Source organism: Muntiacus reevesi, chromosome 1, assembly GCF_963930625.1.
Source record: "Muntiacus reevesi chromosome 1, mMunRee1.1, whole genome shotgun sequence".
Lineage (NCBI taxonomy): Eukaryota > Metazoa > Chordata > Mammalia > Artiodactyla > Cervidae > Muntiacus > Muntiacus reevesi.
Genome location: NC_089249.1, coordinates 65,038,940 through 65,053,890, shown reverse-complemented (window position 1 = coordinate 65,053,890; position 14,951 = coordinate 65,038,940). Strand labels below are relative to the sequence as shown.

The following is a 14,951-nucleotide window of genomic DNA, read 5'->3' as shown; positions in this document are numbered from 1 at the left end:
GAGAGAGATATAAATAAAAGAAAAATCAAAACTACTCATTAGAATATATTATTCAAACTAAATGCATGACAAATGTAACTGTGCTTATTCAAATAGTTTCTAATTAGCACAGAAGGGTTGTCAATGTGTGTACACACAGCTCTAAGTTTGGAGAATAGAGCAAAGTACAACAGGAGAAAAACAACATATATGCTGTACACTTATTTCTTTAAAAAAATATTTCAATAAAACAAAAACTATTGAGGCAACCAGACAGCTGCATTTATGGTCTTAAGGTTCAAACTAAATATTTTAGACTAAGCTTTTTTTAAAAATTCAAAATAAATACATGAAAACACTGATTGGAATCAATCAGTTCAATTATGTATATAGAATTATTGAAAGAAAATAAATCTTTGCAGGGAAACATGTCAATTACTATTAAAATTTTTTTATTAGTAACATTTTTATCCTGGTAATCCCTAAATCAAAATAAAGAAAATCTATGAACTCTATGGGAAATTAAGTACCTGGACATCTGGAAGATGAACACTGTCAGGTAAGTATAAAACTGAATTATCAATTTAAAAATGTAATAGTGTCTCCTTAAAAGTAAGAAAAAAGAAATTTAAAATATGCTTAAGACAATCATTATATACTCAGGAAAAAACAATGTACTACTTTTTCCATTCTATAAGGTAAAATGGAGAACCAGGGTCTCATCAAAGATTAAAATAGCTTATCTGAGGACATTAATTATTCCCTATACATACTCTTCTACAAAGATTCTTTACTTTGTAAACATACTCAGTTATACCCTCCCAGACATTACCTTTTCTCTGTGTTTTCATTTCTAATGAAGAGCTTACTGAAAGAGTCGTCTACATAACAATGTCTCCACTTTAAAAAAAAATCTTTCTCCTCCAACCACTACAATCTGGCTTCTGCCTCCACATAATAACTGCAGTGCCAAAGCACTGCCAAATTCAAGAAAATTCCTCTGTCCTTTTCATATGTGACAGCCTTACATCACAATGCACTTACTGACCAGTTCCTCCCAGAACTTTACTTTTCCTGTGACTTTGGATGCAGCATTGTTTCTGCCCTATTTCCCAGCTCACTCTTTTTCTCTCTCCTCAGCCAGTTCCTTTTCTCTGCTTGCTCTTTGTAGTGTAGACTTTCCTCTTTTCACTTAATCCTCTCTTCCTAGACCATTTTATTCATTCTCACCATTTCAACGGTTATCTGTAAGTTGACAATTCCTATTTTTATCTCCACCTCAGACTTCTCTGGTGACTTCCAGAAACTATGATATTTCTCCATATGATGTCCAAAGGTAATTCAGACTAAACATATCAAGAAAATCTCATGTATCCTTTTCCCCCTGTAACTGGCAGTTTCTCCTGAAATCCCTATCTCAGTTGACAGTATTACTATCTATTGCCCCATCGAGACACCTGGGTTATCATTCTCTCGTTTTTAAAAACTAACCTTTCTCAAAGTCCCATCAATTCTAGCCCTTAAATATTAAAACAAGCAAACAAATAGGTCATGTGACCTTTTACATGGTCTTGCCACCTTCAACTTTACTCCCTTCCAATCAACCATCTATAAAGCTGCCAATATGATCCAACACATAAATCTGGTCATGTTTCTCCCAAGCTAGAATAATTTCTAGGGCATCTCACTGCTTAAACAATTGTTTTATTCACTCATTCAAAAAATATCTACTGTTTAATGACAACAGATATGGTGTTAGGCAGTGAATGAAAACATTCACAGAATACAGAGAAAGACAGGTATTAAACAGTCCCTAAAATAAAGGTATGATTATAAATTTTGACAAATGTGATGAAGGACAGCAGGTCACAAAGAGATAAAGAGAGGAGAACTACTTTAGATTAGAATGTCATACTACTTTTGGAAAAGTAGTATCTAAGTGAGTTTTGATGAGTAGAAGTTGCTGAAGACAAAAACATTTTGGTAGAGACAATAGCATTCACAAGAGATTTAAGAGGGAAATGAGCTTAGAGTGTTAGAAAAACGAAATAAGGCCGAATTGTCAAGAGCTTAGTGAGTGAGAGAAAGGGCCAGGTGTGTATGGCTCTGCAAGCCAAGGTATGGATTTAGATTGCCTTAAGGGCAAACAGACCGTTTAAAAGTTTTATGCAAGTGGATAACAATATGCTTAGATTTACATTTTTAAAAGTTTACTCTGCCTGGTGATAAGAGAACAGATACAGCCTGAAAGGATGTGAGGAGACCAGTTAAGAGGTTACTGTATTAGTCAAGGTGAGAAAGACAGTAGTGGGAAGTTTCAGTTCACTTTTATAGTAGAGGTTATCTCTAGGTGATAAAACCCTGTCATGTAGAAGTCCCCAGTACATTAAAAGATGTACCGCTAAACAAAAAGGCATGTAAAACCTCAGGACTTAATTCATTTGGATATGCTGTCATGTGAACATTTCTGCTCAGAGAACTTCCTACCAAGTTACACTGTTGATGGTCTATCATCATGCAGCTTCTGCCAAGCCTACTCAGTATCTGACCTTTTATATAACATCTCCACTCATAACTGCAAAGCAAATATGCTTTACATGGCCCAAAAAATACTCCTGATTTCTGCCCCCGAACTAGCTTACCCTAGTAAATGGAATCGTTTACCCAGGCATTGATGGCAAAAATCTGGGAGCTATCCTTTATTCTCATTTCTTTCTGTCATATGTCATAACATATATAAATTAATTACCAACATAAATATAACATTCAACATAATTCTATGGAAATTTTTCTGTAAGATTAAATAAAATATGAATTTGGCTATAAACTCTTCAGTAGTATTTACATTCATATAGACTTACCAAAAAAAAAGATTATCTGACTAGAGAGCAGTTCTAAACAGTAGTACAATATATTATATATAATATTATAATTGTGTTTTACACTTTAATCATTCTTTACTGTTAATACCTCTACCATAAATGTATAAAGATAAAACATGCATAATTTCTTAGTTCTCAAATTCACTTATGAATTCATTCGTTTTCAAGAACAGAAAAACCTATAGCAAATATTTGCCATCTCAGGTCTATAAAGAATAATTTAAGATCAGATGTACAGAAGGAGTTTTTAAATTTGTTTCAAAATTAGTTTCTGAATAATTCTCCAAGAAGACAGTTAAAATTAGATCTATTTCACACTAAACAGGTACTTCAGCAATATTTCATTTCCCAATGACAAATGAGTCACCCTACATACATACGTAAACTTAAAGCTTATGGCTTTAGGGCTAAGTTACATTTTTGAAAAATATTTGTAAAATCTACTTCATCAACCTCTGCTTAAGGCTCCAAAGTAGACTGTACACCTCTCCTACTTCAGAAGGCAAGTGGAAATGGAAGTTATTTTCCCTTCTGATTGGTGACTTTGGAGCTTATCTCTGCATTGACAATCGTATTTCTTAAAGCTACCTAGAGTTCAATCATCAGATAAGTGAGACATAAGACAAAGTATTATGACAGCAATGTAGTAATGCAGAACATTTTTATGCTCAAATAACTTTTTCAAAAGTAGCCACTAGGTAATATGCTAACCTCACACCTAAGTTCTACACACAATTTTATGACAGCTAGAATTTGTAAAAAGGGATCTTTTTTATATACATATAATACTATTATAGGAAGAGATTTCAAAGAAATTAGCTTACACAGAAAATAATTTGTATGGGCCAAGGAGGCTCTTTGGGCATAATACCACCTCAGATAATTTAGCCCACAAAATACTGGCTAATTAGACCATAATCACAATGAAATGCTATGAAAAAGTGAGAGAGAGCTTGGTTTATGCATTGCAATAAACTATGGATGGATGGGCATAGCGCATCTCCTGTTGCACGCACCCTGTTGCTCGTCAAGTGACATGGATCCAAGCTGTTTGTTAACCACAGAAGAAGGAGAATCTGAAACAAAAATGAGATTTTAACTTAAAAGTAAGCAGCAGAAAACTGCACAGCAATGTCATGATCATCTCTAAGCTTAAGAAACAAATGTATAATGGTGGTGAATAGAAGTAAGTACTGTGGTGTATTTCCCAAGCAGTGAGTAAGCAAGGCCATGTGCTTAAGATATGTTATTCCAGGCAAGCATTTAGCAACTTTGAGAATGAGTTGAGAAAATGTTCTTCTACTTCCATGCATATACTTTTTATCAAATTCATTTAGCACAGGCACAAGGTGCAAGGTAGATAAAATAGAAACAGAGTATCTCCCTCACCAAAAGAAAGACTCCTTGTCTTTCTCAAACCCTCTTTCCAGCTCCTTAAGATGGCTTTATTTTGGATTGGAGGATTCAAAGCATGAAATGAGATGCTCACTACACTTAGCTAGATGTTATCTTGAGTTGAAAAAGGAACTCAAAGACATAAGACAAGGAAAATGGTTTATGAGAAATATTTAATGACGTAATTACCATTATAGAAACATAGTAACTTTTAAAAACTCTACGGTATGTGGTACATATTAAAACTGTACTGTGAAGCCTTTGGTTTCTTTAGGTGTCTGGTGAGAAAAGGAAAAGAAAGGCAATGAAAAGGCTTACGGTTTGGGCTTCATGCTTTCTACCTTGGCTTCAAACAGAATGTTTTATTTTTACCCTTTGGATACACTGAGTTTCTATGTAAAAGAATTTGTTTTATAAATAAATGGGTTCTACTGTTTGAAAAACACTAGTATAAAGTAAGGCAGCATGATGAAATGGAAAATGCACCAGTCTAGGATTAGTCAGTGTTAATTCCTTTGGTTTTGACAATAAATTAGCTGTGTGACAGATGACAAGTCACAATATTTTTAGGTCTAACACTCTCCTTTCTTCCTGGTCATTCTAGAGATCTGGTAACTAAGAAAGGCATGAGGGAACAGAAGGAGGTAGCTACTATTACTGGTTTGGGTTCCAGTGTCCTAGTAGAGCTACAGGAAAAAAGAAAATGTGGATAGCAAGCATACATAGCTCTCCACTAAATGTAAGAATAATTCCTAGTTTCTAACAACCTATGCTCTGCTGCTGCTGCAAAGTCACTTTAGTCATGTCCGACTCTGTGTGACCCCACAGACGGCAGCCCACCAGGCTCCGCCTTTGCTGGGATTCTCCAGTCAAGGACACTGGAGTGGGTTGCCATTTCCTTCTCCAATGCATGAAAGTGAAAGGTGAAAGTGAAGTCGCTCAGTCGTGTCCGACTCTTAGCAACCCCATGGACTGCAGCCTACCAGGCTCCTCTGCCCATGGGATTCTCCAGGCAAGAGTACTGGAGTAGGTTGCCACTGCCCTCTCCGAGCCTATGCTCTAGTTCTTGGCAAATGTTGTTCATAAAAACTCTGCACTTTTGACTGATCAGTAGCTATTTATAATGACACATTATTCTCCCAACGTAAGTATTTCGATTTATGAGTGACCATAACTCAATAGCTAAGTTTTCTAATGTATCCTTGATTCTTAGCAATTTTATACCACTTGACTGCTTGTACACTTAAAACTCTGAATCCCACTACCAGGACTACTTTTATTAATTTCAAACTGTCTACCTTCTGAGGTAACCAGTTTGGTCATAAATTTTTACACTACTAGATTTTCATAAAGCATGATCATTATTTAAATAATAGTATCCTTATCACTGCTTCATCAGAATATTCAGGTCAACAAATCTGTTGCTGTTGTGTAGTCACTAAGTCGTGTCCAACTCTTTTGCGATCCCATGGACTGTAGTCCACCAGGCTCCTCTGTCCATGCGATTTCCCAGGCAAGAATAGTGGAGTGGGTTGCCATTTCCTTCTCCAGGGGATCTTCCTGACCCAGAGATCAAACCCATATCTCCTGCAAAGGCAGGCATTCTTTACCTATGAGCCACCAGGGAAGCGCCAACAAATCTGTACTAAACAAAAAAGAAAATGGAAAGACGGTAATTTAACTGGTTCCCTAATCTAGCCATACTATTCTTTCTTTTATAAGACTTCTCAAATACCAATCTCTGAGTTAGATACAATATTCCTGTTTATGTTCTTTCTGAAGAGCAGATGAGTCGATCTTTGGAAAAAAACATAATTATATTCTTTAAGAAAAACGAAAAAATGTGAGTCAGTGAAATAAATATTGGAAAATCTTTCTAGAAAGTCTCTTATGAAATATTTTTTATCCCTTTGGATCCATTATACATTCCATTATACTCTTCCTAAGAGCCTGAGAACAACTTTCCATGCAATCTTTTTTCAAATATTTAATTTTGTCACAAATATTATGGAATGCACAAATCTTAAGAAATAAAGTGCATCTTATGCAAGTTTTTAAATAAAACACACTGAGAAAGGATCAAAATGCTGTCATCTCAAAGAACTGTGTATTTTCAAACTCTTGAAGTATTTAATTAATGAAGCTTAGGTTAAGGCAGAAAGATAATGTTAAATTAAAAGGTCTTCCTTCTTGGTTTTACAGTCTGTCCAGATATTATACATATCTGGGGAATAATCTTTCTTCACATGTTGAAGATCAATTTTTAAGAAGAAATCCTTCTTGATCATTGCTTCCATTCTATTTTTAATTTTGGGTACTATGCAACTGTTTTTGAAATGATTACTTTCCTGTTACATAAACATTTGAAGTAAAATGTTTCTATATCACTAGATATTCATAAATATAATACCTATAACTTCTAATTTACAGAAATACTTCTAAATATTAACATAATAATCATCAGAATATCTAATATTTAAAAAAGTAAGTATTATTTCAATGGTTTTTGCTTCAATGTTTGCATACTCTACTCCAACTCTCTGTGAAATATCTTCTAGAAAGCACTATTACAAAATAAAAATTGACTATATGGTCCCATGATAATTTATTACAAAATGCAGTACAGTTGGTCAGCTTATTGCCAGTCTCTTAAATTATTATTATTTTTAAAGTAGAGATAAACTTTAAGCAAAAACTCCTTCAGTCTAACCCAAGGTGTCTCATGCCTAACTACTATATATCCCCAAATATTTTGTGTTCTAGTTTTGAGAGAATTCTTTAGCCCCTTGACATTCAAACTTTCTTAACTGTAGGAAAAAATAAAGAATTATAATTTAAATAACAAAGACTCTAGTCAGACTCCCTGGGTTCAAATCCGGCTTTTCTACTCAGTAATATTGTAATCATGGGCAAGTTATTTAACATCTGTAAGTCTCAGTTTCTCCATCTGTAGAATGGGGATAATTATGATATCTACTACATACTGTTCTTGTGAGGATTTAATGAGATAATCTATGTAAGCTACTTCAATAGCACATAGGAAAGGGTCAACTAATGTTATTACTTGCTTGTTTTTCTCAAACACAGTACTGAATGAAAAACATGGAGCACAGTCCCACGTTTAAAGTTCTAAGCGACCCATCACTGTGTTGCTTAGGACCCTATCATTTAAAGTTGTTAAAAAGTACTTGCAGAACTAAGTCAACATCACATCTGATTTACTACATCCTCATGTTATAAACACTAAAAACCTGGGTCAAACGCATCCACTTGAGAAGTGCTACCTGCAGTTAACATCATGGACACTGTGGGCAACTGGATGTTGTACAGAAGACTGTTTTCACAGGACTGGGTAAATGCTGATTTTTTCCAATATGGCTCAGTTTTGAAAAGCCCTTTAAAATATTCACCAATGTTTTATACCCTTTACGGGGTATAAAAATTACTTTTTTCTTTTCCAATTGGCAAAACCGTGCCATAAAGTGAAAAAACAGTTCCTACCTGACACCCCCTCTAGGCTGGCTCCATGCTCCAGTGGGGCTCTGTGGTGGTTGGGCCAGTACCAGCAGACTCCACAGGGTGCTGTCACTCTGAGCAGGAGCCAGCAACCCATGACTTCAGGGGACCTGAAAGGGAAAGAAAGAGTTGGGTTCAAAATCAGCCATATGCTGAATGCCTCTGCCACAGCTGCTTATGGCATTCATCTGAGAAACATACATACAGCTCATTCAAAACCCTGAATATTATCAATCTTTCATGGTCGTAATATGAGGATAACTTTAGGTATTTATAGTAAGTTAAAGCTACTATAATTAAGATAGTCCAATATTATGTGTACTTTTTTCTATTTAGGAGTATAAAAACTTTATACAGTATTCTCTATTCCATCTTTATGCCACGCTAACTAAATAAATCAATAGCTGGGAAACTGAGGCATAAAGCAGTCAAATGACCTGCCCAAGGTCGTTTTTCATAAGGCCAGGAATAAGAACTCAGCCAGTCTAACACCTAGACAGTGATCTGATGAAAGTAAATTTATCTCTTTATGATTAAAAAGTCACTGAAAGATTAGAAACGAGTTGTGATGCATTTCCTAAAAGTCTAAAAAAAGTGCACTTTTTAAAAACTAAAAATGTGAATATTTTACAGAAATATATACTAATTTTGAAAAATAAAATATTAGAAATTAGCTATGAATAATTGTCATTTACAGGTGTCAAAAATTGTTTTAGAGCAGTGGTTTTTGAATTGTGCTTCTGAGAGCAGAGGTGGCTTGGGTGTGGCAAGGAGGGACGAGGAATTAGGCTGTCATTTCTTAACACTCTTCTTTTTGTTCAATCACAACAGTGTGTCATTTATGTATTTTATATTAGAATTTCCCCATGAAATTCTAATTTCACAGCTGAAAAAATGGGAGGGGGAGAATTGTTTAAAATGTATATTAACATCTATCTTATACAGCTAATTTTAAATACTGCTTGGCGCCTTGGAGAATTGTTTAAAATACAATCTATCTTATACAGCTCATTTTACTGTTTGATGCCTTAGAATGTTTTAGCTTTCAATTGCCAAGAAATATTGGCATCAGACATGTTCTCATTTGATCCCATTAAAATGTAGACTCTATAAAATGGCTTGAGGGTTTGATGCCATTTTCCTACAGAAATTAGGTATTAGGTAGCTTCATCTAATATTTTTCCTGTCACAAAATATTCTCATGAGTCCTATACTTTGAAAAAAGAATAAAATATTTACCAGACAATGTAATCACTCAGAAATTCTGCATTTGTTAAAATTTCTTGGTTTCCAAAATTACATTAATGCCTCCTTTGAATATCTTATACCTCAAAGACTTAAACAGGTGAGATGATGATAGAAATATAATTTACTGAGAGTATCATCATTTGCTGACACTGTGAGGATATCAAGACAAAACGGTATTATCTATGGTGAAACAGATCACTAGCCCAGGTGAGATGCATGAGACGAGTGCTCGTGCTCAGGCCTGGTGCACTGGGAGGACCCAGAGGAGTCGGGTGGAGAGGGAGGTGGGAGGGGGGATCGGGATGGGGAATACGTGTAACTCTATGGCTGATTCGTGTCAATGTATGACCAAACCCACTGAAATGTTGTGAAGTAACTGGCCTCCAACTAAAAAAAAAAGACAAAACGGGAAAATGTTTTATGAGAACTGAGCATTAATCTATTGCTAAAAAGTTAAAATATAGAATGTTAATTTTCTGCTAACCATATTCATGATTTTAGTAGAAGTACCTAGCATGAGTGAATGGATCAATTAACGTCCATAATATACACACACAAAATTGTATTCATACATTGTGAAATGTAAGAAAATGTTTTGTGAATTGTTGTTCAAATATAACCAATCTCTCTGTTGAATTTCATAAATTTAATTTCTACTCTGTATTTCTAAAATTTGGATGTTCCAAAATGAAGAATTTTGCATTAACTCAACTCATCTTTCCTCCTTCTCAAGATTTACTAAATGGACAAGATATTCTTTGTAACAAACTAACAATACATTATTCAGCTGTTCTTAAAGTTTTTAGTTACCAAGCAGTGTTCCTGCCATGTGAAGAAAGAATAAGATAAAAGTAAGGCTAACAAATGAACCTAGGGCATGTTAGAGGTTAGATTACCAGTAGTCTTACATGCATGCTGCGTCAGAAAGCATACGGTACAGACGTATACAGCCTATCTCACGCTGTAGGGCAGAGCAGACACACACTGAGTAAGGGGCCTCTAACGTCGGTCCATGTGGGCAGCCTCAGGGGCCCAAAGGAGTTGTTCAGTAACAACAAATAAGATTAACGTGTTTCTCAGCTGCAAAACTGGCAAGGTATCTGACTCAACACTGGCTTTGTAAAAATTACCACAAGTGCACTGGTTATCAAACTAGGTATTATTTAACAAGAATGATGCTAAGAGTGGGGAAAACAGCATCTTATTCACAAAAAACATATAACCACCCTAAAGTTTTTTGATTCTAAAAAGAACTGGTTTCAATTCAAATTAATGAACTAGATATAAAGACTCAGTGTCAATACTTTCCTAATGTCCACAATGTGTATTTCTCTACCAATAATGTAGGCAGTTTTGTTTTATACTCAAATTCACTCTAATGTTTGGTTTGTTATCTGCTAAATTTCAGTATTTTAAAAATATTTATACATGTAGAGACTTCCTTCTTATTGCTTTATATGTTGCATATTTTTACTTTTAAAACCCCTGTGCTAACCCTGTGTGTGTCCTCAGTCATGTCCCTCCCACTCTGTAACCCCATGGACTGTAGCCCACCAGGCTCCTCTGTTCATGAGATTTCCCAGGCAAGAATACTGGAATGGGTTGCCATTTCCTTCTCCAGGGGATTTTCCTGACCCAGGGATCAAACCCAGGTCTCTGGCATTGGCAGGTGAGTTCTTTACCACTGAGCCAACAGGGAAGCCCTGTGCTATACAGCACAAAATCATAGCAAAATGTCTTAATACTAAACGTTACAACTGTAATCGAATCAAACTTTCTTATTAATGTATGGGAAAAGATTGCTCTACGGTAAAAAAAAAAAAAAAAAAAAAATGAGAGAAAAACATCTTTGCCTCACTGATATTCTATTTATATAATACCAAGTTAAAAATCAGGTCCATAATTTGTCACAAATATCATAGCTATATTGCAGTTATTTAAATCTATTTTATTTCACCATGGTATTGTATAATATGCTTTTGTTACCACAGCACTTAGTGGAAACAGATATTTATTTATAAAGAAGAGGTTATCCACTTCTAACAATATACAGATTAATTCCAAGTAATTTAGTCAGTTCTCAAAGTAATTAATTCCCAACTCATCACTCCTTAGAGTGGCAAAATAAAGTATGTCAAAGTAGTAAATCTCATTAGCATGACAGCACCTACTGTAGTACCTATAAGATGTATATTTATTATCTTTCTTGAAAGAATTAAGCTGACATTACTCTATGCTGTGTCTCTCACTAATTCTTTCAACAAATGTTTACTGAGCATCATGAGCTTTTTGGCTATTAAAAAGAAGTGAGCCACTAAAATACTCAGTGAAAAAGAGAGTAGTACAGATTATTACTGTCTTATCAGAGTTTTATATATTAAGAACAGGAACATAAAACCAGAATATTTTTCCTGCCCTACATATGAGAAAGTTGAGTATGTGTAGGAGGACTATGAAAGCAAATATTGAAAATTTTCAAATGATTACAGAATTTTAGCCAATGGCTAAAATCTAGCATTACTATGTTTATGTGGTAATAGAAGTACTGGTTAACTCTCAAAGCAAAAAAATAAAAAAGAGGAGGAGATAGGAGCCATAAGCACAGATATCATTTCAAGATACAGGAAATTTCAATAGAAATATCAATGCAAGCTCCAAATTCACTAGATTATTAGATGGTAGCTCATTAGTTGTAGAAGTAATAAATATTTGCCCTTCTCTAAAATTACAAATAAAATAATAGATTATTTTGTATTCTTCTCGCTAGCAAGTGCTGTTGGCAATCTGTCCTTCTAGCCATGTGATGATAAATTTCACCATATACTAAAAATGAAGAGAAAAGCTTCAAGCGCATCAGCTTTCTTTGAAAGGGGAAAAGAGAAGCATCTTATACACAGCAGCAGTGTTAAAAACAAACAAAAAAAACTATACCAGCTGCTTAATGACACTTGATATTAATAACCTGAAGTCTGAGGGTCCTGTGAAGAGCCCTCATGAGAAGACTGATCAGAGGTGGAAGGCTGTTGCTGGGTGCGCGCAGCTAGCTCCTGCTGCCTCTGCTGCTCAGCCCTCTTAAGCCTCAGTTGTTGCAGGCGCTTACGGAGCAAAGCTATCTCAGGCCCCCTTAGAAATTCTGATACAGATAGGAAAACAAAGATGAAAAGATAGTAATGAAACAGAAAATAGTAAGAATGCAATTATACTTTAAAGAGAGAAGGGTATAAATAAAACACATCTCACAGAAGAATACTAAAAGCAAACTACTCATAAAAAATCACTGATCATTAAATTATGATAAACTATACACACTTATATACCCAAATGCTTCTGCTTAACTACGATGAATAAGACAGAGTTCTCTAAGAACATTTATGTAATTATACAGAGTGAAAGTAAAATCTTTCATAGTGAAACATTGAAAAGTGAACATTCCTTTCCTAATTGCATCTCCTTTTACAATTAGAAAATATCAGTTATCTCATTTAATCTATACACAAAAACTACTTTACAAATTTCAATCAGATAATAATTAAGATTATGAAAAAGTTATACATTTGGAAACAATTCTTGAAATTTATTAGTAGAGAGCCCTTTAAAAAGGTAAAAGCTACATATTTTTCAGCTAAAATGTTTCTTTTTATGTTAGAATTATCATTTACTTTATCTTTTAAGATGAATAATATACATAATCTTTAACATTTTCTTATACTTCATCTGAAGCAGTGGCCATAGATAAAAAATAGTATAGCATGAAATTGTGCAGAAAATGCTGAGTACCTAACTAAGTATGAGGCACTGTTTTAGGTTCTTCAGATAAGTAAAAATTGAACAAAAAAACAGTTCCTACTGATGTGTTCTGAGAAGAAAACATACTGCTTTGTATTTGTATGTTTGTATCGAGTAGGGATAACTGCCATGAAGTACACTGGGCAGGGTGAGATGGGGTGATGAAGACAGAGGGGACTGGCTGCTGTTTCATACATGACCACCATGGAAGCTTGTTCTCCTAAGATGACTTTTGAAAAAAGACTTCAAAGATATATGGGAGTAACACACATGGCTATCTGGAGGAAAACTGTTCCAGGCAAAGAAAAAAGTACAAATGCTCACAAGGGGAAGTGTACTGGATGTGGGATATATGTTACAGGTAATGAAAGAAAAATTTGCTGATAGCTTGAATGCAGAGTAATCCCAACGTTTTCAGTGTAGATAACAGGAAAAATGAAGTTGCCATTTATTGTGACAGGGAAGAGCAGAGAAGGAGGAAGTAGTACTTAACAAAAAAAATTAGTATCCAAATGGAGAAACTGAATAGGGACTCACTATAATAGGTTAGAATTCACCAGTAAATCTGGATGTCAATGACAATGTTACTTTCAGTAACTGAAACAGTAAGTAAAAGTAAAGAAGTCTAAGAACCTAACTGAAGGGAAGAACAGCAAGAATAAGGAGAATGCAAAAAGGAGATTGGGGGACTGAGTGAACCAAGTTCTATAAGCTCAGGGATCAAAGTATTTCAGGAAGGATAAAGTTAGCAGCTGTGTCTGCTGATAAATGAAAAAGACACTGACCAAGAACTAACCACAAAAAAAAAAAAAAAAAAGAACTAACCACAAAGAAAATGGCTTGACAAGAGCCATTTGAGTGAAGTCACAGAGGCCAAAACCTGACTGGAATAGGTTCAAGAGAAAAGGGAAGTATAGAAGTAGAGGGACAAAGCATATGTACTTTTTCCAGAAGTTTTGCTGTGAATGGGGAAAAGAGAAACTGGCTGACTGTTGGTGGGAGAATAGAATCAAGGGAGGTTTGCTTTTTGGGACAGACTACATATATTCGTAGACTGATGGACATACACTTAATTGGAAAGAGAAGAGAAAATAATAAGTGGGCAAATGCAGGAATGATGTCCTTGAATAGACCAAAAGAGATGAGTTGCAATAGATAAGAGGAGGAATTGACTTTAGACATGTACATAAAAATTTCATCCACTCTAACAAAGTGGATGTACTACCAAGTATATGTGTAGAAATTAGTTGTAGATCTGATGTAGGGAGTACATGGAATTTCTCTCAGTGACACAGCAAATTATATAAATTACCAAATAACTTTCAGTTAGTTCAGTTCAGTCACTCAGTTGTGTCCAACTCTTTGAGACCCCATGGACTGCAGCACATCAGGCTTCCCTCTCTATCACCAACTCCTGGAGCTTGCTCAAACTCATGTCCACTGAGTCAGTGATACCATCCAACCATCTCATCCTCTGTCATTCCCTTCTCATCCTGCCTTCAATCTTTCCAACATCAAGGTCTTTTCAAATGAAGTCAGTTCTTCACATCAGGTGGCCAAAGTATTGGTGCTTCAGCTTCAGCATCTGTACTTCCAATGAATATTCAGGACTGATTTCCTTTAGGATTGACTGACTGGATCTCCTTGCAGTCCAAGGGATTCTCAAGAGTCTTCTTCAACACCACAGTTCAAAAGCATCAATTCTTTGGCACTCAGCTTTCTTTATGGTCCAACTCTCACATCCATACATGACTACTGGAAAAATCACAGCTTTAACTAGACGGACCTTTGTTGGCAAAGTAATGCTCTGCTTTTTAATATGCTGTCTAGGTTGGTCATAACTTTCCTTCCAAGGAGCAAGTGTCTTTTAATTTCATGGTTGCAGTCACCATCTGTAGTGATTTTGGAGCCCAAGAAAATAAAGTCCGTCACTGTTTCCATTGTTTCCCCATCTATTTGCCATGAAGTGATGGGACTGGATCTTAGTTTTTTGAATGCTGAATTTTAAGTCAGACTTTTCACTCTTCGGCTTCTTTTATATAGATTATAAGAGTGCAAATTTGGTTTATTGTTTCAGAATCAATCATGCCAGAGATACGTTTGTTACCACGTCCTCTATTTATAAAGAATTTTATTCAATTAGCA

The 14,951-nt window shown here is 35.1% G+C and overlaps 1 protein-coding gene across 6 annotated transcripts in view; it reads right to left on the bottom strand.

The window, feature by feature from the left end:
• DCAF6 (DDB1 and CUL4 associated factor 6) overlaps nucleotides 1–14,951 on the bottom strand; it is a 182,356-nt gene that overhangs the window by 59,191 nt on the left and 108,214 nt on the right. For 2 of the 6 annotated variants that reach the window (XM_065946324.1, XM_065946325.1), the window contains exons 11-12: nucleotides 11,983–12,153; nucleotides 3,878–3,937 (exon numbers count right to left, since the gene is read on the bottom strand). The exons of 2 other annotated variants lie outside the window; for them this stretch is intronic. In XM_065946324.1, the coding sequence (XP_065802396.1) occupies nucleotides 3,878–3,937; nucleotides 11,983–12,153 (231 nt within the window). The remainder of the gene's footprint in view (nucleotides 1–3,877; nucleotides 3,938–11,982; nucleotides 12,154–14,951) is intronic. 2 more of the 6 variants (XM_065946326.1, XM_065946327.1) reach the window with 1 other exon arrangement.